At 35.7% G+C, this 27,494-nt stretch overlaps 1 protein-coding gene across 41 annotated transcripts in view; it reads right to left on the bottom strand.

Annotated features, from left to right (window-relative positions):
• Window positions 1–27,494, bottom strand: part of ANK2 (ankyrin 2) — a 695,510-nt gene that overhangs the window by 66,305 nt on the left and 601,711 nt on the right. For 26 of the 41 annotated variants that reach the window (XM_059923454.1, XM_059923458.1, XM_059923475.1 and 23 more), the window contains 4 exons: window positions 19,861–19,933; window positions 10,162–10,306; window positions 3,647–3,749; window positions 2,842–2,945 (listed from right to left, as the gene is read on the bottom strand). In XM_059923454.1, coding sequence (XP_059779437.1) covers window positions 2,842–2,945; window positions 3,647–3,749; window positions 10,162–10,306; window positions 19,861–19,933 — 425 coding nt within the window. Of the gene's footprint in view, window positions 1–2,841; window positions 2,946–3,646; window positions 3,750–10,161; window positions 10,307–18,432; window positions 18,487–19,860; window positions 19,934–27,494 lie in introns of all 41 variants that reach the window. The other 15 variants (XM_059923449.1, XM_059923446.1, XM_059923442.1 and 12 more) reach the window with 3 other exon arrangements.

The following is a 27,494-nucleotide window of genomic DNA, read 5'->3' as shown; positions in this document are numbered from 1 at the left end:
AAAATTTTTTTTTTCTTACATTTTGGGCAGATTTTGAAGTGGCTTAGGAATTCACCCAGTTAATTAAAGAGAAACTCAGTTCCTTGAAAACTATATAAAAACTATTACACAGGAATCTGGTGTATAATGAATAAAATTACATGTCATTGTTACATGATAGATTATGAATGTTATTCATATACATTCATATCATGGTAGCTTTCAAATACCATCACCCTCAGAATCATTGAGTTTTCAGTGGTAACTACCCATCCTCTTAGAGTCATCTTTTGCACTGTGTTCATTCAAATACTATAGTAGAGACACAACTTTGTGATAGATTACCTGATTAAAAATAATAAGTCAAACACTGCCATTATGAACTGTACCACATTGGCTATTGTCATTTAGAGGATTCAGAATACATTTTGTTTCACTGATTTGGAATTTGTTAAAGATGTGGAAAATGTGTATGGGGATTGTATAAATACTAATGGCTATAATCTATTGAGTACTTATTCTTTCTAGGCAAAATACTAACTACTTAAGAAGCATCTAATCCTTAAAGCTCCACTATGGAATTCATAATATAATGTTCATCTTATAGGTAAGTAAACTGAAACTTATATATTTTATACAACTTGCCCAGTGTCACATATTGAGTGTCAGGGCCAGGATCTGAATTCTGATTGATCTGATTCCAAACACACTCTTAACCATCATGTTATCTCTCTTCCAGAGATTGTCTTCCAAGTTCAAATAACAACACATAGGTGTGTTTCTTAAAGGGAGTGGCTAGGTTTTACTCATCTATTTTCCTTAGTGCCTGGCACAAGGTTTGATACATTGTAGAATTCAACAGTGTGTGAAGAAGAATACTTAAGTAAATGGAAAGGATAAAAAATATTTGAAGTAACTAGTCATATGTTAATTACCTAAGTCATCCTTAAAGTCAAACTTTTTTTAGGCAATTTTGCTCCTTTCTAACAGTTTGTATAAGATATATATATCTGCTCTATTGGTACTTGTAGAAAATACCAGTGCCAAGGCCCCAGTGACAGAGACTGTGATATAATTGATTTGAGTTGGGGCCTAGGCATCAGTATTTTTTAAAGCTCCCAGGTGATACCAATGTACACCTAATGCTAATCCAGAGCTGAGGATTAGCATCAGTGATCAGGTGTGAGGTTCACAGAAAAACTCATTTATTAGAGACCAAGATTTTAAAGATCATTATTTTAATGAGTGATTAAACTTTAACCACTGTATACTATTGTTTCATCATAAGTAATCAATTCTAATTACTTATACATGTATCTAGTTTTATACTATTGGTCTGTATATTGATGTACTTCATCTGAGTATTTTACTGCCCTTCAGTAGCTAAGACTTCTTTAAGAAATTCCTTTTTTAAAGTAAATTATTTTGGAAATTGAAATATCACCATAACACTTTGACTCTTTCATAAATTCGGTTACTAATAGTTAATTACATTTTGCTTAAAATCATCTCGTCACTTTGTGGCTGGGTATGGGCTTCAAATACTAGATTATGGTTTCTAGATTCTGAACTATTATCCATCAACACTCTAGGTCCAATTTTCTTTTTTTTTTTCTTCCCATCATTGTTGAAAAACTTAGTAGCAGAATGCAATGTTATGCTTTTTGAATAATTTATAGCTGTCAGATTTTAATTATTTTATACTTAAAAATATGTAAGTAAATTTGGATGAGGTTTAATTGGTTTTTATTCCCTTGAATAACACTTGCATCAAGAACTAGCTTTTACTTATTTAACAAAGAAGAGTATTATGATTATTTTCAATAACTAATTTTACATTCATTCTCTGAGCCTTTAACGGAAGATCAGGTTAAGAAGTACAACATTTTTAACTACAATATCTTAGAATGCTTTCCTGAAAGGAGAATATTTTAGAATAATCAGAACAAGAAAGGATCTACTAAAAATAGTTCTGGAGATTATGGAAAAGGAGTTTGGGATAAAAACTTAAATCAAAATATTATATTTAGTTAGATAAAATATGAGCAGGGATTAAAAGTGATTAAATAAAAACATCTTAAAATTTTATATGTAATTATGAAATTACTATACAACTTGACACCATTAAAATGTAAGGAAGAAAGCAATCATGAAGAATTTACAATTTAAAACTCCTTAAGGAATTTATATTCCACATAATTGAATTCTTATAACTTAAGAACGTCTTTAAGAATGTTTAAAATTATTAACTCAAAGCCCTACTTTTTAATGAGTTAATATAAATAGGCAACAGTTCTTAAGTAGTGGCATATATATTATCTGGATGACTTGTAAAAGATAACTGAGAACCTGACTGGTTGCTTTCAAATTTTCCTTTTTAGAACATCCCTACTTCAAACAGCTTGTGAACTCCTCTATACATCTGTATGACTCACACTTCTGTAAACATTATTTTAAATGCATTAATACATAAGCAAAGGCATTTATTAAACTAGTCAGTTAATCTTAGTAAATAGAACTTTCAAAAAAGCAAATGATCTTGCCCCTCTTTTCAAGGCCATCTTAAAGACAAAAATGTGAACAGTAAGGAGGCCACTGGTATACTCTGGTTAGTTAGCAAGCTGTTTGACGCAATTCTACGACTTATTTTAAAACAATGGTCAGTTCGTCTATGCTGAATTCAACGCTTTTTGCTGGTTTGTTTGTGTGGATAGAATCCATGGTGGATAAAGCAGTGACAAGTTTTTAAAAAGGTCACTTCCCCTGTAAGCTAGCCATCAGCTAAAGCTACTGGACAAAGCTGTTATTTTCACTCATCTCTTTTTACCTCTTGATCTGGATGCATAATATTGATTTACTTACCCTGAATGAATAGGGCTGGAAGAAAGAGCCACGTTGTCTAAGTTCTCAGTGCCCCAGCTTAGACGATAAGAATTCCTTTCTGCCTCCTTGGCTAGAGTTGACACCTAAACACAAAGAACACTGGATTTAATAAAAAGACGTTCCTTCAATTAAATTAAAATATAATGAACTTTAAAAAAAATGGCATTACAGGAAAGTGGTATTACCTGGAAAAACGTTCATTTAAAAATACGATAGAAGACCAAGGCATTTAAAATGTATCTTTATAATGCATTCCCATTTAAATTATATTATTGATATAGGATCACATTTCTGTAATTGTCTTTGAAAAGAGTAGGTGTTCATCTACTTCCTATATCCAGCCAAAGCTGATAAAATTATATCTAAAATGAAAATATTCCATAACAAATTCTACATCTTTTCTAATAGAAAACAATTTTAAATATAGAGAGACATATTTTAACCTGTACCTTTCATCTTATACCTCAAATGCATCCTACCTTACATTTTCCTTTAATAGAGATTTTATAAAGGAATTGAGTTTTATATATCATGTCCACACGGAAGAATCCAGTATAGCTGAAGAAACAAGCAGTATGCTATTTTAGAAAAACTCCGCTCACTGAAAAATGCAGGAAACATTTTTTATGTTTTAGAAAAACTCTTAAATCCCTTATCCTAGATTAGCAACTGAATTAAGACAATTTTTTTTTAGATTAAAAAACTTCCTCTGGACATTTCCGGCATCAGATAATGCTAAAAAGCTCTCCAGAAAGCAGAAATGTGAAGGCAAAAAGTCACATACCTGGTGACTGGGGATCACAACCGTGTCGTCAATCATGGCACTGTCCCTCAGGTACGAGGCATGGCTCAGGGTGTGAGACCTGTCGGAACTGAAGGATCGAAGGCTGGTAGGTTGGCAGGAGGTCATGGTCATATACCAACAGCAGTAGTAGGGTTGGGAGGATGAAATGATGAGCCGGGCAGGAGAGTGAAAAAAGCGTGCTATTAGCTAACCGTGCAACTTCCAGGGGGACATAAATCGCAACAGTGGAAGAAGGAAACACAGGTCTCTGTGTTGCCGTACCTCTCTGTCCAACAACTAAACTAACGTATCTTTTGACTGGTTCCTACCACTCAATGGCAAGGGCACAAGGGAATCCAGAAGATAAAATTTGATACTCCTAATCTTATTCATTTTCTTCCCAGAAATGTTTGAAACCAACAACTGTAGCTTACTTACTGCCAGTATAAGAAATTCACACAGAAAATAATTCCAAGATAGATTGCTTAAATCTGTGTTAAATGTAAATCTCCCTGCAACTAAGAAAAATATTAGAGGGCGGGGGAGGGGAATAAGACAGCCCTTGGAGAGAATGAAATGAAAGCACAGGTTTCATTTTCACTCATTTTCCTTTCTCTCCACGCCTCTTTTTCCTCCTCTCCAACTGTGAATGACTGAATGTTGGTGCACACCCCTGGAAGCTACAGAGTGAGATGAACTGTGGCCAGATGCATGTTTCCTGCGGAAGTGGTGTTCCTCCTGTTTGTCCCTGATGTTTCCAACAATGCTATTTCAAAGGACAGCACTGTTCCTTGTGCATGTCCTGTGTGTGGTGAGTGAAGCACCGAAGAGTGCTGGTTGCTGTGGCAATGAGATGCACGAGCACGAGAAACTGTTTCCAAGACCAACCCACAACCCACACACATCCGCCAGCACGAAAACGAATTGCCAGTGGACACTGACCAAAACTGAGGTTTGGCTTCAAAATGGGATTTAGGCCTTGATAATCAATGCTTTACATTTTTGATAAATCTGAATTTCAAAGTTCTGAATTATATACTCAGATGAAATTGGTGAACCTTGACATTTGCATAGATGCAATTTCATTCCTTCCTAGTCAATTTGTACAATCAAATGACAAATAGATTGATAACTTAAATAAACTATATTTTATACATGTTAATCCAAGTATTAAAGATCTGTATTCAAAATATTAGCCCAAAGCCCATAGGAGAAAATAAAGAGATAGGCAAACTTTCACAATATTGATAGAAGCAAGGTTTCATTTACATTTAGCTAGTGGGTATTTGGCTAGCGAAGCGCTACAGAATTATGGACTAAACGTCAAGTTAGCATATTTATTAGTAGAAACTATTTTCTTTTGCAAACATACCTAAGTCTGTAAGCCACATACTGTCATCTTTATGAGGTGTCAATATCAGCAACTCAATTATTTTTGAGAAAATCATCACTTGGTAGATAATTCATAGTAATTTGGGGCCCTTCTCCTATTCTGCTGTAGGATTTATGCCCCCAAAATAAATGCCGAATATTAGAGGGTAAGTGACATGAATCAAAAAAAGTTAACTGTCTGATCCTGTGACTTCCCTGGCAGTCCAGTGGTTAAGACTCCGCACTCCCAATGCAGGGGACAGGGGTTCGATCTCTGGCTAGGGAACTAAGATCCCACATGCCACATGGTGTGGCCAAATAGATAAATAAATAAATAATCAAATAGACTTCAATAAAAAACAAAATAAATATTTAATTGAGCCTATGTTTTTACACCTATACTAATCTGTGTTTATAATAAAATCAAACCTAAATAGAATTTGACGATACGCTCTTTTATGTTATATAAGCTCTTGGGGAAGATTGAGGCTCCTGACGCAGCCAAGGCAGGAGCAGCCTGAATGCTTAGCAAACCTATTCACAGGGGGTTTAATCCTGACACTTGGAAACAGCTTATATTATAGCTGTTTTTACAGCTGTGCAGTTAGATTTTGATGGTGTGCTTCATAAACAGGCTGCTGTGACTAACCTTGGTGTGACCTTGAAATTGAGGATGGGAAGGCGATTAAATTATTGGGGAAAGGGGTTTTTAATCTCAGCAAAAGCTTGTCTCAATTAGTGGACTGAGCATTTTTTTTTTTTCCTGCACTTGTATTGTTTTGTACCAGGCAGCACTAAGATCAACAGCTCTTAAAATTCTATTATCCTTTATTTGTTTTGAGTTGAGCCAAGAGAGGGAAAACAGTAGAGAGGTCAACCTCTTGAAATGATAAGGTGTCTACAGGCTCAACCATCTTCCCCCATTAGTTCTGTTGGCCTCAGGTTTGTTAATTACTTAATCTCTATCCTCAGCTTTAAAATTCAAAGATCCAGATGGTGACTTTGCACATTTAAAAGTGCTAGATTCATATGAATGAACAGTACTAAAGGATCAACAGGCACTGGAGTAAAGGAGTAAAAATGCCTGCCCATAACAGCAAGTAGAGACTTCGTCACTATGTAGATTAACCCTAAATGCAGCACTGGAATAGTAGAAACGCAGGTCTCAAAGGGGAAATGGAAATTTAGCTTGGATGGGAACAACTCGAATGGCAAAAAGAAGGTACCTCAAATACGACCACGACCCAGTGACGTGGCTGCCACCACTGTAAATGTGTAAAAAATTTGAAAAAAAAGGCAGCCAGGTCTCAACGGCCACTCTCAGGGAGGCACCATAACCGGGTGGGTGTCTGTCTGCTCTAGGAATGAGGTATTAAAGAGCTCATTTGGCTGTGAATGTAGAGCTACATCCTGCAATCAATGTATCAGTAATAAAGGTGGATTACTGATATCCATCTACCTGTTACCTGGGTCTATCTTTCAGTTGGTTTTGAAACAGGAGAAGCAAAGGAGTGTTGGTGCTATTTTTTGTCTTTCCTAGAGCCCCAACAGGAAAGAAATACAGGGGGAGAAGAAAGGAAAGAAAGAGACAAAGTGACGGACCAAAAAAGGAGATTGGGGTAGGGAGGAAAAGATATTAGAAGATGCAGACAGATAGTGAGGAAAGTTGGAGAGACAGAGGGAGAGAGAATTAGTTGAAACTGTATGTCTAAATATCTCTATCCTCTGACTTTATTCTAGTTCACTCTGTTTTCTGCCTTCTAAAATGCTAATTGGTATTTAATCAATGTTTATAGTTCTAACTGATCTTTTTTCTATGACATCATAGAATCTACTTAAATGAAATAAATGAAGTAAGAATATTTCAAGAGTAAAGAAATTATTCTCTCTAAAGGAATCATGACCAGCACAAAGGTCTGGGATAATTCAAGTCTCTGGATCAGAAATTGCCTACCCTGGTTTAAAACAGTACAAGCAAATTCAAATATTTTGCAACAGAGTTGTCATTTTTTTTTTCCAGTAAGTCAGAGGTGGTGCTGTTCAGTTAATAAATCTGCAATAACACATATCCATAAAAATGTAAATTTTTACTTGCTGTTTAGCTAAGGGATAGGCCAAAAGTTTTTTATGATCTGAAATTTATACTTTTTTCACCATGATACAACTGGTTTCTGGACACATATTAGGTGGTATCAAAGTCTGTAATTCCACAGAAAAGTATAATAATTACTATCTTAGTAAGCTGCAATATTAGACATCCAATTAACGGTGTTTTCAAACCTATTGAGCAAGTGAATATCCAAAAATTTCAATGTGTCTGCTTTAATACATGGAGAATCTTTTGTGGTTCATTGTTATTTAGTGTTTTACATTGAATTTGAATAGTATTTTTAATTTGTGAGTAATAATAAAATAAAATGGACACAAAATCCAACTAATCAACTTGACTGTGTTTCTATTCAATGTGATTAAAATTTACCTATTTTTATTCTTCTGCATCCATGTACATTTTAGGCATCTGAATCATTTTTTTAAAATCATCTCCAACTATACATAGGCTAATTAGGTTCCTTTTGGGGAAGCCATGCTAATGTTTTATCAACCACAAGGTGGAGCTGTGACAGTTAAAACAGTCAGGCCTGGGGCCTGTCACAGACTTTCATTCTAGTAAAATATTCACCCTTCTAGCTTGAATAAAATATTCAATTTAATACATAAAAATCCTAATTTGAGAATAAATCCATAATTCTAGAATATAAGCACCCCCTGCCAAGACACACACACACACACACACACACACACACACACACACACACACACACACATTGAGCAGGGAGCAGGGAAATGTGGATGTATCCAGGAAGGTCATGTTTTCATGCTATGTAATACCTACCTGGGCATGGTACTATTGAAAGCACACCAAATAAAGAAATAATGAAAAGGAAAAAAATGGTTACCGAAAAAAGGTAACTTATATTGAATTGTCTAAGCAAAATTTTAAAAATAAATAAAACATTGCATTGCAATCATGAAAATGAGATACTGACTATAATTCCATCTTGGAGAGCATGAATACATCTGGTGTTCTAGAAATGCAAGTGTGGACCTGGACAACAGCTCACGTCTTCTTTGTTTCATATCCCCTGTCTTTACAAGCTGAGAAGTATTCAGTTTAGGTAGAATCCTCCAAGCACTGACCCCTGTCTTATAGAAAGTACTGTTCTAAATCTTTCTCAGTACTAAGTACTTTCGAAGAAGACAAAAGGATCAAATCAAGCACTTATTCTTAATAAAAGAAATCAAGCTGAAAAAAAAAAAAGGATTTTTGGATAACAGTAATATGATTATTCATAGCTTATTATGAATTTTTGCAAAGCCATTAACATTTCATTTATTGAAATTTGAAGCCTTTTAAGAATCTCAGACCGTGAGGCCCAAATCAATCAGTGTGTCAAAATTCAATATCTTGAACACTGACACCAACACAAGGTCCCCTCCCCTCACCCACCAAATGGCTCCTCCATCTGTACCCTGATCCCAAGGACCACTCTCTATCTAAGTCATTGAAGCCAAGAAGCCAATCGTGTCTTCTTCCTCTTCTTCACCCACCCCGTGAAATCCACCGCCAAATCTGGCCAGTTTTACCTCACAGATATGTTCTCAAATTTTTCATTTCTAAAACTCTCCCCATGACTGCTACCACCCAGATTAGAGTTCAAGGCGTGTCCCAGCAACTTCAGCGAACATTACCGCAATAATTTCTCAGATGGTCGATACTACCGAGTTTAGCCCTTTGACAACTTTCCTCTAAAATTCATCCTCTATATCACTGTCAGGGGGGATCCATCCAAAATGTAAATGTGACCTCCCCTCCTTCATACTTACACTCCAGCCACACTGCACTATTCTGTTTCTCTCACACACCACGAGCCTTTGCTCACCTTATTAAGGCTTCAAATGCCCTCCCCACCTTTCTTCACCATCATCACTATTATTCTGTCTCGGTTTGGGCTCATTCCCTCCAGGAAGCCTGAGCCTCAGGGCTCCAGCTGCCCTCTGTGGGTACCACTAGCTTCATCTCTCTCTCATCCCATTAGATTATGAATTTAGCAATTACATATTAGTCATGTTTGTACCTCTGGCACCCACCACAAAGCCAGCCCAGAAAGGCACTCATTACACGCACACTGAATTGTTTTTAAAAAAAAAAGATAGGAGGGAGGCATTAGTACTCAAGGGAAAGGCCCAAGAAAAGCTTGTTTTTACTAATTGTCCATTCAGAATTGACTCCTCTTTTAAGGCATTTATTTCTTACACTCCAAATGTGCTGGATACAGCCAAGAATAGAGCCAATATTAAAATTATAAACCTAAGATAATTGAATAGCAAAAGACATTACACTATATGTACAACCACATGCTTAACCTAAATTGGCAGTCATACTTTTGATGAGGCACCACGGAATGTTCTTAATCAGTTTACCTCAAAAAATAATAAACACGTGGTATGCTAGTTAGTAATAACCCAAAAAATTGATTGTATATTTCAGAATATAATATAAACCTCCCTGGATTTGGCTATAAAATCTGGGCTCCTTCAGATTTTGCTACGATTGCTTTTGGTATCCAGGCTCTTTAGGGATTCTGTTCTGATTCTTTTTCATGAAAAAATCAGTTCCAGGCAACATTTCCTTCTCAATTTGTTACTTTTTAATCCTTCTTCACAACATACTTTTGTTCACAGAAACTATGGCCCTAACAGAAAACCCCAAGGAGATTGAGAGGATCTTATAACTGCCGTTTAGTAAGAGTGTCCATAAGGCAAAATTGTCCTTTTAATGTGCCTAGAGAAAAAAGTTGCAGATGATTAAAAATATCACATTTTAATGGTTCAGAGCTCTTTACTGATCATGGCTCTGATTCTTACAATGCTTGACTTCTACTAAACTACTTAATCTCTCTAGGCCTCAGTTTCCTTTAAAATGGACACTTGAAGTTGTTAGAGAATGCAGTAAGATAACATGCTAACTGCTGAGAGTAGTGAGATATACCTATCAAGTGTCAATAATGGTGTCTACTTTTTTCACTATCATAAAAGTGTGTTGCACTCACTTCTGATATCAAGGGAAAGCTTTATGTGAATACCTGTCAGAGCGTCCTCCCTCCAAGCTGTATCTCAGGTAATTCATCCCATCCAGGAACTGACTGCTAGGTAGGGAGTCATCACCCAGTTCTTTCAGATCCTCAGGTCTAAGGTACTCTCCCCCATCACCTGTCATTGTGTCATCACCTTGAAGCAATCAGAGAAAGATGGAGAATTACTTGTTGGATGTAATATCGACTACAAAATATGATTATGATTGTGAAAACATCAGCGTAATAGCACTGACATCACTGAAACACTGCACACTAGAAAAAAAAACAACAGAACACATGCAATTAAAGAGTGCTAAAACTCAGGTAAACAATATTTGACCCATTTTCCTATTACCTACTAAGAAGAAATAATTACCTGAATTGGAATTCTTTTAATATCAGTCAATTTTCTTTGCTCATTTCTTTATCCCGATAGCTGATTTATCATGATAGCTGATTTACAGCTTTATATTTAACTTAACAATTAGTACAATATGTAGACAACTTAGCTTCTGTCTATAGTATCAATAATTTTGTACATAATGTCCAGCATTAACAGTCTTTTCATGTAATTGACAATATGCTAAGAAATACCTACTGCTCTAAAACAAATAAGAGGTGTATTAAATGGAATAATATGACTTATAAGATTAGCAAAATATGCACATTAGGGAAAGAACACTAGAATGAAGTAGACAGATTGCGACATTTTAATAAACAACCTGGAATTTAATTTTAAAATCATTACAGAGCATAAAAAGGATGTTTTGTTGGAAACTAGATGGTTTCCCAAAGGTGAAGTACAGGGAAAAAAGTGAGATAATAATTAAGCAGTGGCAAAAAGTGATGACTAAGTGTTGTAGCTCTCATTTGGAAGCACAGATGGTACGAGTACATTCCCTGCCCATGAACTGGAATAGAACACTTTCAAAAACACACATTTCAGGAAATTCAATAAATAATACCTCATTCACAGAAATGCTCTCCATACCATTAATGTGCTGGGATGGGGGAAAAATTTAGCTGAGAGAAGCTATTTTTGATGATCCTTTAAGAGCACCAATCACACACTGAAAGCCTGATAACCAATGTAAGGGAAAACGTGAAAGAATGTAATTCATTCCTATAATTAAATTAAATATTTATTTTAATCTCACCTGTTTAAAATAACTGTTCTAAATCAATACTAATTTATTTATAAAGATACAGCATTAAAGACTTTTCAGAGGAATATGTCTTCAGCATCTCATTACTTCCCTGTATATATGATCCTAAGAGCCCATAATCAAGACTATTAGCTCTCTAAATTACTTAAAGGCAAAGATAGTTTGAACAAAAGACCTTACAGCAAATAGAAATGTAACTTATTCACCACTAAATTTTTTTCTCAAAATCAATGTATTTAATATTTGGCAGTTACAAATCTCATCATTAAAATTACTTTTATTGCTCCTCAATGAAATCATTAGATTTTTATTTAGTTTTAGCTAAGTGAATTAGGCTACACAGAGTAGTTATTAAAAGTTTACTCTTTAAAATCAGATAGACCTGGGTTCAAATTCTAATTCTACTACTTACTGGCCAGTTAATCTTCCTAAGCCTCAGTTTCCACAAGAAGAAAATGGGAATGATGCTAATAATCTATCTCACGTGTCAGTTATCTGAATTAAATAACATATAAGGATGTATAACAGAGTTCTGGAATATAATAATTGCCAGCTATTATTTTTATCAATACAAAGTGATCTAAGTGTTGACACACCAATGAAATATGAGCTAAATTTCATTTATGCAGAATAATTTTTGAAAAATTTAAAGAAAAATATAATTGTACTGTTTAAATATTTCATAAATCTGACAACTCTAATGAAAACATGAATAAGTTTTTAAAATTAATTTTGTTAAAGTGGTTCCCCCCAACTCTTGTATATATTCTCTTCTTCAAAGTGTTCCCTCACAAAACACGATGCAGCAATAGCAGCAATCCACAGATAAATAACAATATAGATGAACATGAAATGCGTGACGTTGGTGAACTTTAAGAACCAAAAAGGTCAGAGGAGGGAGAGATCACTTTAGAATAATGTAGTGGGTTGAGTAATGTCTCCCCTGCCCCCAAATTTCATGTCTACTTGGAAGCCCATGATGTGGTCTTATGTGGAAATAGGGTCCTTGTAGATGTAAGGAAAGTAAGGATTTAGACGAGATCATACTGGATAATTGCAATGAGGGTGTTTTTTACAAGAGAAAGAGAAGGACACGCAGAGACAAAGAGGAGAAGGCCATGTGAAGGCAGAGGTTGGAGTGATGTGTCTACACGCTAAGGAACACCAAGGATTGTTGACAGGCACAGAAGCTGGAAGAGGTGAGAAAGGGTTCTTTCCTAGAGCCTTCGGAGGTTAGCATGGTCCCACCATGGACTTCCAGCCTCCAGATCTGTAAGAGAATGAATCTGAGCCACCAGCTTGTGGTAATTTGCTGCAGTAGCCCTAGGAAATTCCCAAGGAAGCTGGAGAAGGAACCACTGAAGAAGGAATGGGAGCTGGTCAATTGCTTGGGGGCAATCTTGATGGGCAGAGATGATGGTATTTCAGGTGAGAGGCTAGTGTGTAAAGGGTCATGGAGGGCAGTAAAAACAGTATGAATAAAAGAGTAATGTGCATTACGTACTTAGAGAATACTAAGTGGAATAACTTAGCAACAGTCAGTGTCCATGTTGGGAAGCAATGGCAGAAAGTCCAGGGAGAAAGCTGGTGTCTGAACAGAGTGACAAGATCGCGAAGCTTGGACATTTTATTATAGGACTTGTGGGACTTATGTGTTCCACTATTTCCCCCTTCTTGTTTAATTGGTAAATCTTTATGTAGGAGTATTTTTATGAGTCAAATAAGTTGGGATTCCCCATTGCTTTATTTCTGGGAGAAAAAAAATTCTAAGATCAATCCTAAGACTTGGTTTACCAAAACACAGGCATTGTCTGGTTTGGATATAAGCCTAAATTGTTTTCAGAAAAAAATATGCAAGTCCTGTTAACATTTGAGAAAACTAAGCCTATTCTTATTTATGAAAAAGTGGAGGGAATGACTGAATGCAGGATGTCATATAATACAAGCTGTACCTTATGGATCCCTTGAGCAAGAGGCCTACAAAACTATGTAAAACCCCAAAGCCTGCTTGAATATACTCTCTCTCTCTTTCTGTTCCCCACTCTACTACCCCCCCCCCCACCCCTAATCCCCAAGAATCTAAAATAACTGAGCTTTGCTTTCTAGCATCTAATTCCTAATTTCAACCAGATTAGGGCACTCTGCCCATCCTCAGAGTCAATCTGCTTTTGCATTTCATCTTGCTTCTCCTAATTTGCCAGTTCCCACCACAGTCTCTTAGCAACCAAGATGGTTACAGAGAACAAAGACAACTCAAAATAAGCTTCAATTTCTTGGTTCTTAAAATTACTCAAAACTCCTTAATACAGTAGGGCCTACACTTCAAGTTTTCTGTCTTATTCCTCTCATCTTCCCCTCTTGTTATTCCTTGGTAAAGAGAAGGTTTATAAGAGTGAAGGAAAGAAAAGAGAAAAGAAGGAAATCTAGCTGGATTGATTCCCAGTATGGAGAAGCAAGACCCAGTGTCGGCAGTTTTATCTTGTAAAAGATGCAAACAAACTACATGAACTTAGCTTTCCCCCTCTTGCGCATAAAGAAACTTACTATAAGACAGAAGGAAAGCAACTGGAAGAGTACATTTTTAATCAAATGCATCAAATTGTGTGCCTCTGGTGTCAAGTCAATGTACAATTTCAAAACCCCTGATTACACTGAGTTTGTGAAATAGTGGATGTCCTTTACACTCTCCCTCATTTCTGCATTTTGATGGCTTTATTACAATGCTATCTGACTAAGACAGCTGCTACATTAAAAAATCCCCTCCTAGGTTCTGTGTTACCAAATGTGAAGTTTAGGGGTTTGGGGACACCTATGGTGGCCTTAGGTGTATATCCTGATGTCTTGATTATGTCTCAGAGAGAAATGGCCCAAAGATGCAAAATCCCTAAATGCTGTTGTCAGTGGCCAGATGTTAACCCAATGTTGGAATTAGCTGGAAAGGTGCCTGTTTAGGTACTAATCTCACCAGTGCTACCATAAAATGTCTCTCCCAGGATATGTGTGTATAAAGCATGCTATGCGACAGTACATATCTGCAGTGCGGGATGGAAAGTAGAAATGCCTGTAGAAATTAGTAGAAAATGAAAAATCAATTTGGGAAAAATATAATACAGCTCAACACTTTAAATGTTATTAATGTGTCCAAAAAATAAGATAATCATATCCTTGCCTTTCACCTTGGTAAGTGAGATGACTTCTACAGTCCAAGGTTAGCCTATCCCGGCCTTTAAATCCTCATCTTCTTTCATCTTCCTAGATACCTTGTCTGCTAGGCCCTTCATCTTCCACCTCTACTTCTCTGTCAGCCCTTTCTTTCCACAGTATCATCCATATTTCTGCCATCTTTGAAATACAGCTTCCTCCAGCTCTTTAGGCCTTCTTTGTTTCACACTCTGAGTCCTCTTCCTTTCATAGTCAAACCTATTAAAAGAGGCTTTCTATTTTACAAATTAATCAGTGGCCAAGAGGTGATTTCTTCTTTGGAAAACTACCCTCCTTAATTTCTCTGACATAAATCTCCCTTGGTCTTCCCCCTACCTCTTTGAGTCTTTCTTCTCAGTCTCTACTCTCCTTAAATGTTGATACTTCCCATCTGACTTTTCTTCTCATTTGACAAATTATCATGTGTTTTTAAAACTTCAAGGACCACCTATATTTTGCCTACACATATATCTGCGTCCATTCCAAACCTCTCTCTCAAACTCAACATGCACATTCAAATGTTTCCTGGACTCCACCTGAACTTCCTATAAGCATCTCAGATTCAGCATGGTAGCACACAACTCATCTTCTTCCCCACCCCACTCTCTGCCCATCTGCTTCTCTGCAAATTCCCTACAGCAGCAAACAGTACAACTACTTCCCTACCCTAGCCAAGGGGGGGGGGGGGGCGTGGGAAGGGATGAAGGTCTGCTATCAAATAAGATTTTGAATTTAAATATTTAACTCTTGTTTGAGTACAGTTCTATTAGGCTTGGAAAGAATTTTGCATAACTGAAAAAGCTTATGAAAGAATGGTTATACCCTAACATACTTTCTTTTATCAACTTACTTATTTGGTGTAAAACAAATAAACAAAAAGCAAACCCTATTCTTCTGCATCATAACAAACCTAAAGTGAATTTCCTTTTTGTTTCCTATACTTGAACAACCCCTTCCCTGCCATTACATATTTACTTACTTAATAGAATTCTGACTTCCAGGTTTTAGGACTTAACTTTTTTTCATTGTATTCTCCAATCTTTCCAAACAATTTTATGAAAACCCTTTCCTACTAATTGTATAGCATCGATGTATTACTTGCTTTTAAAGTTTCATGTTTTAATATCTGGAAACTACAAGATTCCTCAGTGACAGAGGCACATTTAGCCATGACCAGCCTCTATAAGACACAGATCACAAGAGTATGGGAACAAATTAAGATAAAGTGGGAAGGTCCCAAGGATTCTTCATTCTGACAACTCTTCACAGTGCTGGGAAGAAGGAGATTCTCTGACATGTCACTGAGCTCTGTCTCTCTTAAGAATACTCAGCGCTTCTGCTGGTAAGTGGGTAAAGGACTGAAACCTCGGGTGAGGAGCCCCGCTAATGTCAAGCGTCCACAGTGGAAGTGTGTCAAAAGGAGAAGATAGATGTGCCTCCGTATTTCATTGCAACGCTCAGTTATTCTGGAGTTCTCTTGATTATTAGTACACATCGTCCCAGAGAACTAGTGGAGAAGTTTATACAAACCACCCACTCACAAATCTCTGAGTGTAAGGGATATATGGGTCACATTTCCACAGGTAATTTAGTTACACAGGTGTATAACCCCTGAGCCCTACCATATAATTTATGGCTATGGAGCTGAGTCAGCAAAGACAGGAATCAGCTCAGGATCCTATGAAGATGTAGAGGATTACATTTACAGCTTTGTTTTAGTCTGCACAGTAGAATATTCTTAGACTGAATTCCCATTTCTCTTTTTCTTCCATTTCTCTGCCATCTTGCTCCATCAGGACTCATTTACATCATGACTGAACTATTACAACAGCTTTCAAAGTGGGTTTAGATTCCACATTCACCACTTAGCAGCTCTGTGCCACTGAACAAACTACTTAACGTGTTTAAGCCTTAGCCTCCTCACCTTCAGGTGAGCCTTTCTCACCTGAAAAACAAATGAGGGGAAATCCATAGCCTATCCCATATGGGTGCTGTAGGGATTAAATGAGACAATGCACCTAGCATTGTGATGTCTAGTAAATGCTTTCTCTTCCCTCAGATACCTGCTTCCTTCCAATTTCATCCTAATGCACTCCTTCGGTGTGCCACTGCTGATTTAATCTTTGTACGAAACAGATCTAATTGTTTCAATCATTAATTGAAATCTTTAACACATCCTAATTTCCTTGACTTTTCAGTTGAGAATCCAAACATTCCACAGCGAAGCCCCGTGTGTCTTAATGCATCAGCCAAAATGAATGACTAGATTATTTCGTCACTCTGTGTCTCTCTCTTGCCCTTCCCCATCTTGGGACCTTCCCATACTGTTCCTTCTCCACCCCCTAAAACCTGTGCCACCCACCTATTTTTCTCTCAGCTTTCAGCAATTCCTTGAGACTGTGCTAGGTCTCTCCTTCTCCAGATTTTCCCAGGCAGATATGAAAAGCAGATGACATAGTGCCTTTAGTTATGCTTCATTAATTTATACATTACCTCTCCATATATGTTCACTTTTGATTCCCCCATGGTACCAGTCATAGAGCTTTACACACAACAACATCACTTTCACTATCTGTTGATTGGATTCATGAGTGGAAAATTCTGATTGCTTCACTATAGCAAGTTAGCCTGAAAGGACATCTGTACTTGGTTTGGATATTCTTCTGTGTATTGACACATAGACTATCATTAAAATAGTAGAGCTGTAAAGAAAACAGGGACTGGCTAATACTATCCAAACACATGTGGCTGCACTTTGTCCATATAAATGATGGTAGGTTCCGTGAAAACACTTTAAGAGCACAAAAAAATTAAAGGATTGGCAATGTCAACTAGTCAAATTCCTTTATACTAATTGTTTGTACTAAAAAGTTACTTCACAAAACTCAAGTATACCCTATACAAAAATATTATTCAACTTGAATTTCTTTCTGGGGAAAAACGTTAAGTTTTTGGCCATATCTAGACATGGAGAGCTGCCTCCATCTCCATGAAAGATATTCTTGATCATTAGCCAACATTCCTCTCAAATCAAGAGTGCTTATCACTAACAACTTTTAATATATGATAGTTTTAACAAAAGTGAACAAGATGTTATAGCTAGGTCTTATATTATGCAATGGGCAGGTCCAAGAGGATGTTTCACACAAATGGAATTTCTAAAAACCCAGTAAATACTTTGGATGTTGGAATTCTTTAACAATTATATTGGAAATAAATAACTATTTTTAAATTAAATAATCACTATCTAATTTATCTGATTTATAAAGTTAGATTTTCATGTAATAGGTTTGCTTAAAGTGGTACCACATATACTTTGGAAACTTCTTGCTAGATAGAATATTTTACATTATTCATTTTTCCCTATATGCCAAAGTGCCCCCTAAATAATTTTTACAGGTTACTTTATTCCTAGCTAACTTTAAAAAATTAGATTATAACCACTAACTTAATATATTTTTAACCACATCTAAAATATATCTTTATCCAGGAATGAGATGACTTCATATCAAGTAGCCTAATGTAGTTGTTAACATGTTCATGCTAATTCAATGTCAACTTATCAAAAAATTAATTTTTCTCTAAATTTGTATTCTAAGAAGAAATAGTAGTTTTGGGAAAATATTTATATAATGTTCATTAGATAATTTAATTATGTTAATAGGTCTCAATAATAGTTTCAAAAATCATTAATAGTATAAGCAATTCATGGTGTTAAGCTTCCAAGTTAATACAATCCACACACCCAAATGCACACATAAGCAATTCCACTCATATTACACATGCTATTTCAAAAACCACCAGATTAGTATTAGGCAACCAGATCTAAATGTTAAGCTAGTTGCTTCTAGCCAGTTAAGAAAAATTAAAAGCAAAAACAAACTTTCACTTCAACAATTTCCTCTAAAGGTACCTGAATCACTAAGCACTTCCCCATCAATAAAGTGGTCACCAAACTGTTTAAAAGCTGTTCAACATGTAAGTGAAGATGAGAAAGAAGATCACACAAAATAAAATATAGTGTGCACGTACGGATGCTGAAAATTGGCAAGTATTAGGATGGAACGCAAAATTATTATAATAAATACTTGGAACCATTAGCTTTGGCAATACCTTTTAATTTACTTACAATAATACATTGACCCAACATTTGTTTGTTCTTGTCATAAGTTCTTATAAAAGCTGAGACAACTCAATGTCTGTTACCAATAGGTGAATTAACAAATTGGTTCCAAATAAGGGCATCTCAATGTAAAGTTTTACCTTCTGAATACATCTTGAAGAACCTAAAGAAATACCTTTAATATTTCTCCATAAAAGCAGTTAGTATTGGGCTTACTACTAGGGCCAGTATGGCAATAATTTTTCAAACATACACACTTATGTAAATGTATTCATGTATACATGTCACGTACATATATATTTTTATACATATATATGTATGTACATGTCATGTACACACATATATATATGTATATATATTTTTTTCTTACAGGTACACTTGACCAATAGCTGCACTACTGAAACTTGGTTGCATACTTTATGTGCTGCATTCATGATTTTTCTAGCAGATTTTTCTTTTTGTTCAAGAAAAGTCAACTACTCTAGTTGAAGTAGAGGTGGGGAGCCAGAAACCCTGCTGGCAGTACCTCTAGCATGATGCCCCATACCCACCCCAGGCAGTCCCTGGTGCTCCTCGTAGAGCTTCTCAGACCTTTGAAATCCACTGGCTTAGATAATTTTTATCAACTCTAAAACTATAGGGGGCATATCCTCTGACTTAAAGAATCAAATTCTTATGTTGAATTTGTATGACTTACTGCTGCGCTATTTTTAACCTTCGCTAAGGCTCTTTTTTTCTATATATTAATTTTAAAATATATTTTTTTCTATATATTAGTTTTAAAATATATTCTGTATGTTTGAACCAATTAGAAAGCAGAGATTTCTCAATATACCATTGATAGAGTATACGTTATGTTCTTTTACTTTAAAGCATTTTAATAAAAAATGTATTTTAGCATAGTTAAAACATATTAACAATAATTGTATTATCAGGTAGATATTTTAACAGATGGCCGACTTCCGGTTTCTCTCCCTTGTCCTAGTCCTGTTATTTAGTAAGTCATTAAAGATAACACCAGTTGAAAATATATAAACAAAATCCTCCCTCCCCCAAATTGAAAAAGTAAATGTATTGAAACAAAGGTGAAAAGGTTACTTTAAGTGCTAAGATGCTGTCATCCACACCCAATGCACCAGCTTGTTCCCTGAAAAAAAGGATGGTTTCCTTTGTGTAAGACCATGACAGATGTCATAGAAGAGTGAATAAAAGTCTTACCCTCTTCATCAGAAACATCAAGAACCTCAGTCATGGTCTCAGGAACATTTAGCTTGTGTTTTTCAGTGATAGTCTGGAAAGACAAAAATCATTAATGCTCAACTTAAGAACAAAAATCAAACAAAAGATCAAAAGAATCACAGAGGAGGCCATCGTCAACAGCATCAGCAAGCGATCAGGTCCCGAGCACTCCACCTTCTCCACATGGACATTTTGGAAGCTTAGTCTCTTATTCCCCTTCATGGAAACTCATTTGTTCTTTCTGAAGATAAATGATCGTTTACTCCAGTGAAGTTGTACAAGAGAAAGTTCATTATTTTGAATTCCCATTTGCAAAATAAATTCTTTAGCAATGGCATTAATAGCCATATTGAGAAAGCAGATTCAGGTTTTCAGGGCTTCCCTAAAATGAACTAAGTAATGTCTCCAGAAAAAGCTTTAAAAAGAGGCAGTGAATATATGCAATTTATTAAAAACAAAGCCACTGGAACGAAGCTGTAAACAATGTGAAAGACGTAAACTTCCAGGCAGAAAATGTGATGCATCTCTTCTGAGATTAGAGGATCAACAGTGGAGAATCAACCATCCTTATAGTCTTTCATTGGTCTACAATTCTGGCTTGCTGCTTATTTGCCTTCCATAATAGCCCTCCAGAGTCATTAGATTCACTGCCTTCCATCCCTGATGGATGATGTAAGGTTAAGAGACCAGGCTCGGGAGTCTGGCTACCTGGGTTCAAATTCTAACTTCATCATTTATTAGCTATGAGGCCTTAGCAAGTCCCTTTATTTCTCTGTGCCTCAATTTCATCATTTGTAAAACAGGATAATAATACTACTTCATAAAATTGTTATGAAGATTAAATGAAGTATATAAGAGCTCTAAGAACAGTGCTTAGTATATGTTAGTATTCAATAAATATTAGCTAGCATAATTTATCATCACTATATTTTGATATTAAATTAATCTTAAAAACAAAGGGCCTCTGAACTTTTTAGTCATTCAGGCACTCAAGAAACATTGTGAGTGACTATTGCATGCCAGGAACTGTTTCAGACACCAGGGATACCACAGTGATACAAAAAAAAGATAAAAATCCACATCTCATGACTTGAAATATCACCTAAAGATAGCTGTGTCTCAAATTCCTATCTCTAGTTTCTGCATTGAAAGTGTATTAAGTACATCAATTGGCATTGTTATGAGAAATTTAAAAAACTAATCTCCTGAAATAAGAGTAAAATCTTCAACTAAAGCCACCAAAATACTGTAAATAGGTTGTCTACGTTTTTAAGCTTTGCTACCTAGATACTACAGACTTGTTTGGCCACAATACCCCTAGACCAACTCTTTTTTTTCCAAAAGCAGTAGAGAACTTCAAATAATTTTACAGGGAAATTCAACTGATTAAGAATATATTTACATACATGGGTATAATTTCTATATGTTAAGAAGGACTGATTAAATCACAATGTGATACTGTATAACCTTTCAGTGGCTGCCCATTTTCTTCAGAAAAAACCTTAATACAGTTGATCCCTGAACAATGCAGGTTTGAAACTCATGGGTCCACTTACACGTGGATATCTTTCAACAGTAAACACTACATTACTACGTGATCCGAGGTTGGTTGAACCCACAGATGCGGAACCGTCCATACGATGGCTGACTGTAAGTTATATTCGGATGAACTACCCGGGTTGTTCAAGGGTCTGGCAAACTGGCTGGGAAGATGCCTGGTGATGTAGTAAGGAGAGGCATGGAGGCCTCATTCCTCCACCACACGCTACAACCGTGTTGGCAGCCATGTTCTCTTATGCCTCTGCTTTTTTTCCCCATATATCCTTTTCTTTACCAGAAGTGTTCTTTCTTCTCTTGTCTTGGCTCATATAAGATGTAACTTCCTTGGAGAAACACTCCCTGAACCTCCCCAATGAATGTGTTTGTGCAACCGTGTTTATCGGCCGCTACCCACTCCTATAGCATCACGTGCACCACATCACACACACCTGCACGTGCCCCCTCCACCTCCCACATGAGTGTGAGTCATGAAAGAAGTTGTTTCCACAGAACCTGAAACATAGTAGGGGCTTCTCAAATACATATTGGAATAAATTGATGACATAAAATTATGCAAAATACATTTAAAATCCACATAATGACCACACAGGTTTTCTTTGGGAAGAAAAGGAAAGGAAGAAATGCAGAAAGTAAAGAAAGTCTCATGTTATCCAGATGAAGGCACAATTGAAGACTAGAGTAGTAAATTCAGCTTTCCAGCATGTTGTTTCTGCTGTCTAAATAATTCCATAATGTCTTATTCACTGAAAACAAATTAAACACTGTAGGAAAGATAAAAGCATCTATCTAAAGTTCTGGAGAATAACAGGTAGTCAATAAGAATTTGATGAGTAAACAAACTTAAAAATATACCATTTAATTATAATATTAATTAATTTATGAATTTAACACAGAAAGACGATAACCTAAGTTCTGTTTTAATGGTTCTCAGCTCTACCTGCATATTATAATTATTAGAGAAATTTAAAACATATTGTTGCTTGGGTCTCAACGCAAGCCAATTAAATCTGCATGCCTGAAGACAGGGCCCAGCTATAGGTATTTTTTAAAGTTCCTCAGGTGGGTCTATTGTGCAGCTCAATTTGCAACCCACTTTCCTGCATTAGGAAAGTGTATAGATTGCAGAAAAATGACTTACATTTAAAATACAGGATAGAGACAATGACATTCAATTAAACTATGACTTTTGGGGAAACTTTTAAAATAAGTATCTAAATGTACATTAAATGATTAAAAATGTTAAGGGATATCTACTGCATTAGACAACACCAGAAAGTCCATTTTTGCAGAAATGTTCTAGAGTATTTGCCCTTCATAGGAAACATTTCCACAAGAAGATGCTTCTCCATTTGAAAATAACTGATGGAAATACACTTTAAATGATTAAATTATATTGCCCGACCTTCTCAGTTTCTATTTTCAGACGCTGATAATGTGACTATATTCTCTTTGAACTTGTGAGAGTGGAACTAACTTTGCTTTAGTTTGGTTATTGAATGCTATTAAGGTTATTATCAGCAAATATATGTGGCAATATAAAAAGTAACACTGATCATATTGGTCATGGACATTTTTTGGCACAGATATTAAAACTGCTTTCTATATACAATGTAGTAAATATAGTATGCATTTGTCCATGACGTAGTGCCTAACCCTTAAAAGGTCGTCAGTTAATATTTGTTTAATGGATAATAAATAAGTCTTCCCACTCATTAGTAATGTGATAAGAAATGAAAAAATTGTCCCTTTAAATGAAGTGTCCTTTGAAAACCTGATTAGCCAAACATAAATATGGTTTTATGCAAGTACATCCGAATAGCCCAAAGAAAACAAGGATATAATTAAATGATCATGGGCATCTTCTTCTGCTATAGAATCTCAGATTCTATGGTCAAGATTAGAAACTACTTTAAAAGTTAAAATGAGTAGTGCACGATGCATAAGTTTAATAGGATGTAATTAAATCATATAATGTGGCAAAACAAATAGAATGCGATAGATGGCAGACTTAATAATGAGTTTTTAACATTTATCATGATGTAGAAAATAAAACATGAGTCCTTAACATGGTGTTTTATAAATGGGGGATAATATCTGGTTTTTTTTTTTTGTGCAAAAAAAGAAGTGTGCTTTACTGTTCCTCATTTAGCCCATCCCCCTGGTCAACCACTTCCTTTGTACCACTTACTCAGCAAGTCACAATAAGTCAGAGCGTGGAGAGTGACCTTGGCTAGTGTGCCACCTCCCAGTGCCCACACACATTGGCTCCCATCAGCCTACAAGCTAAACCTGGTTCTGCTCCCAAACCCCTTTATACCAATTGTACATGTTAACATAATTTTTATATATAAGTTAAATACTACATAAGTAATATTTTTCTATAAAAACTAAGGTAAATGGTTTGGAAAGTCTCAACAAAGGTGAGTCTCCAAAAATAACTGCTACTCAGGTGTGGTTGAGACAATTATAGCACGTTGGGGAAAAAATGTCAAAAGTTTAAAAAGGTTCTGCACTCAGAATAGTGTCTCTTTAAGATAATACACAGGATAAATTTTATATAGATATAGATATTATAGGATAGACACATACACACACAATACAGTATGTATTATAGACGTTCTTTGTTCAAGAATGACAACTTAGCCTTCTAGTCAATGGACCTGTATTCAAAGAAAAGTTCTTGACTCCACTTAAAAAGTGTCAAATGACTTTACATGTATTTATTGCACTGCCACTTTTATGATTCCCATTTTAACTGACTTGTGGCATCAGATAAGATTTAGAACCAAAGTTTAAATGGTAATATAACTATATCATTTTTATTTTAGTAGCTTATTCAGTAATTTATGCTCTATATATCAATGATTATACGCAACGATCACTTTAAAACTATGCAAATAATTGATGATAGCTGATCAGTAAGTAGAGGGATGAGTCATATCTCACAGTTCTTCCAAACTGCATTAGGAGCCTGAGCTTGTTGGCTTCTGCTGCCAGAAATGTGTCCCTCCCACTCTGATGTCCATTCCGGCAAACAGACAATGATTGTAATCCCCAGAGAATGCTCAACTGTCTCATATCCTCTGTTAGGTCTTAACAAAGTAAAGTTAGAAAAGCAAAGGTTAAGGAAACAAACCATGATTCCAAAAATGTCTCACAAATTTCTGAAGCAATGACTTTTCCTTTACAAACTGCTGCTTTACTCTTCTCTCCACACAATGACTTTATTCATACTTTGGGGTGAAGAATTCTGGAAGGAGGAATAGGAAAGGAAACTTTCTCTGATGGCAGAGAACTCACATTGCTGCTCAAATGGCACATCGTATGAAGGCAATGATGTGAAATTCGCATCTTAGATGTATGGCTGTAGTTCAACTATTACATTCAAATGGTAGTAACATTAAATTTAATTTGATTAATTTTACATAATTATTGCCTCGTGCTATTTGCCTACCACCAGTGAGTAGTTCCAAATTATTTTTAGTGAATCTGTAGATTTTAGAAAATGATATTGAATATGATACATGAAAATCAATAAAGGGCGCTATTTAAGTGAGTTTTTAAAAGTTGAAAATTCCTGGTAAGCTACCTTTAGCAAAGCCAAGATCAGTTACATCAGAGTGGTTAAGAATATGGATTTTGGAATCTGACAACATAAATTTGAATCCTAGATCTACCCTCAGTGTCTGGCATATTTGTAATTACTAAATTTTAGTTATAGTTTTTAATATCATTAATATTATCGTTATGTGGGAAAAGAATGAATGAAAACCTCTTCTGAAAGAGAAGAAGTATAACGTAAGAAGACTCACATCACAGAAGGAATAAGTTCATATTTTCAATCCTTAACCCCAAATTCCATTTCACAAAACAATAAAACTCACAGTTCCAAGAATCCAATTCTAAGAGAAGAAGAAAGTAACGATAGGGCAGCATTAAAACATGTAACCAATAAAACTACCCATTTAGATAAAGGGGGTACTTGTTTAGTTAATGTAGGCAATGATTTCTTATTTTCCCAACTGAAAACAGATATGCTGTTATGTTTTATATTTGTTTGTTGGCTTTTCACCTAGAAACTTGATTCCTAAGTATGGTGGTTTTTGTTGGAACAATGATTAGCTAGGCAGCATAGAGATTAATAGTTACCAGAAAAGAAAAAAGCTCACAGAGAGTTTTATGAGGAGTTTTCACATCCCCCTAGAGCTACATGTGTGGAGATATGACCATATGTCTGATTTCTGACAAGGTATATGAGAACTTTAGCAATAGTATTTAAAAAGTTAATTGCTCCTCTTTTTAAATATAGACCAGTATAGTTAAAGTCATTCACTCTAAGTAATACTTATGAGCCTGAGATCTCTTTGAAATTAGACATGTACATTCTATAGTTTTATTGATATTAAACAAGAATTTATTGGTATTTTCTTACAAAACTTAAGTCTCATTCTTCACTCCCACTACACTGTAAGTTGCTGGTAGGGAGGAGTAATGTTGTCACCGTTGATGACACTTCAGCACTGAGCACAGAACCCAGCACATATTTTATATCCAATAAACACTAAAGGAATGAATTAATGAAATGAATGGAAGAAAAGCAGGTCAAGATAGCTAAAAGATGCAAGTTTGCCATCTAGTGGTCATCTGATAAAAATGTACATGCATAATTCCCAGAACATGCAAGAGGTCAAGTTGAGAGAAAACATGACTTCTAAGAACAAAAGTGTTTACCCAATCTTGCCACCAAAACCTTCACTTATCTGTGATGTGCACATTGTTTCAAAGATGCCAAATAAAGATACATGTACAGGTCCCCAATATGAAGATTTTCCTGGTATAACAAATCATATAGTAAGAAAAAGCCATTACGATTCAGCCATATTTAGTGACTCAGAAGTATAGTGCTAGGTGATGACAAGATTTATTTTTCTCCTATATAATTTACTGATGCTATACTTTAAATCTTTTAAAATACTGTGGTACACTGGCCAAAGATTTTGCTTGAGAAAACAAGCAGTGCCATTCTCTCATCTAATTTCAGTCTCTGTCTTGTAGTTCATTAATAAATCATACTCCACTCTATTTAAAACTTCACATCAAACCAACTACCTCAATATCTGTCAACAGGGACTTGCTGTCAGCCTGAAGAACAAAATGCTTCTTTTTCCTTACCTCTATCAAAAGAACCAAGTGTTCCAAAACTCTATATGCATCATTCCTAGCTTGGAGTGTTTACTAGAACCTCATTCAGAATTTTTTATTTGTTGATTCATGATCTTATTGTCTCTCAGGAACATCTAAATGTTCTGCTGTCACTCTACTTTTCTACTTTATGAAGAGAAATAAGAACTGTTGTTCTTAGAGTTGATGCTTAAGGAGAAAAGTTAATAAATATATGCAAAGAGGAGAGCACTTTCAGCTGTGAGTTTCCTCTCAGGAGGCCTCCTTTTAAGCTTTGCTCCAGCTGAATAGCACAAGAGCATTAGGACTCATTAATATCACGCTCCTCACTCTTCCAGGGTTTCTCTGGCAAAGGCCAGGGACGATCACTGCTCTCTCCTAAAGAATCAGCAGTCGTATTCCAAACAGCGAAAATAAAAAATGTTAAATATATATTCTGTCAAGATACAGACACAGTGTCTCTCTCAAGCACATTCGATTTTCTTTTTGAATAAAAAAATAATCAGAAATAGGAAGAAAAGCAGGATGAATTGTTCTCACTGGGAATGCATCTGACCCAGTCGTGAGCATAGTAGGGAGGGATCAGGGTCTTCCCAGAGTCTGGCGTGACCTCCGGGCTAAGATAAAAAGTTTGCTGTGGAAGTGTCCTACCACTTTGCCAGCGGTAGGTGTCACACCCAACTACAGCAACAGGGCAGAGGAGCCAGAAAAAAAGAAGTCAGTCACAGAAAAAGGAACTAAGTATTATAAAATTACATTCACGCATTTTATATGGATTTATGTTGACTAAAGGAAGCTGAAATCCCTGTATTAGTTGTGTAAATGCCTTTACATCTGCATACTTCAATGTATGCTCTACAATAAAAGAAGTT

Source organism: Balaenoptera ricei, chromosome 5 (genome assembly GCF_028023285.1).
Source record: "Balaenoptera ricei isolate mBalRic1 chromosome 5, mBalRic1.hap2, whole genome shotgun sequence".
Lineage (NCBI taxonomy): Eukaryota > Metazoa > Chordata > Mammalia > Artiodactyla > Balaenopteridae > Balaenoptera > Balaenoptera ricei.
The sequence above is the reverse complement of the archived record's forward strand: the minus strand, read 5'-3'. Positions and strand labels throughout refer to the sequence as shown.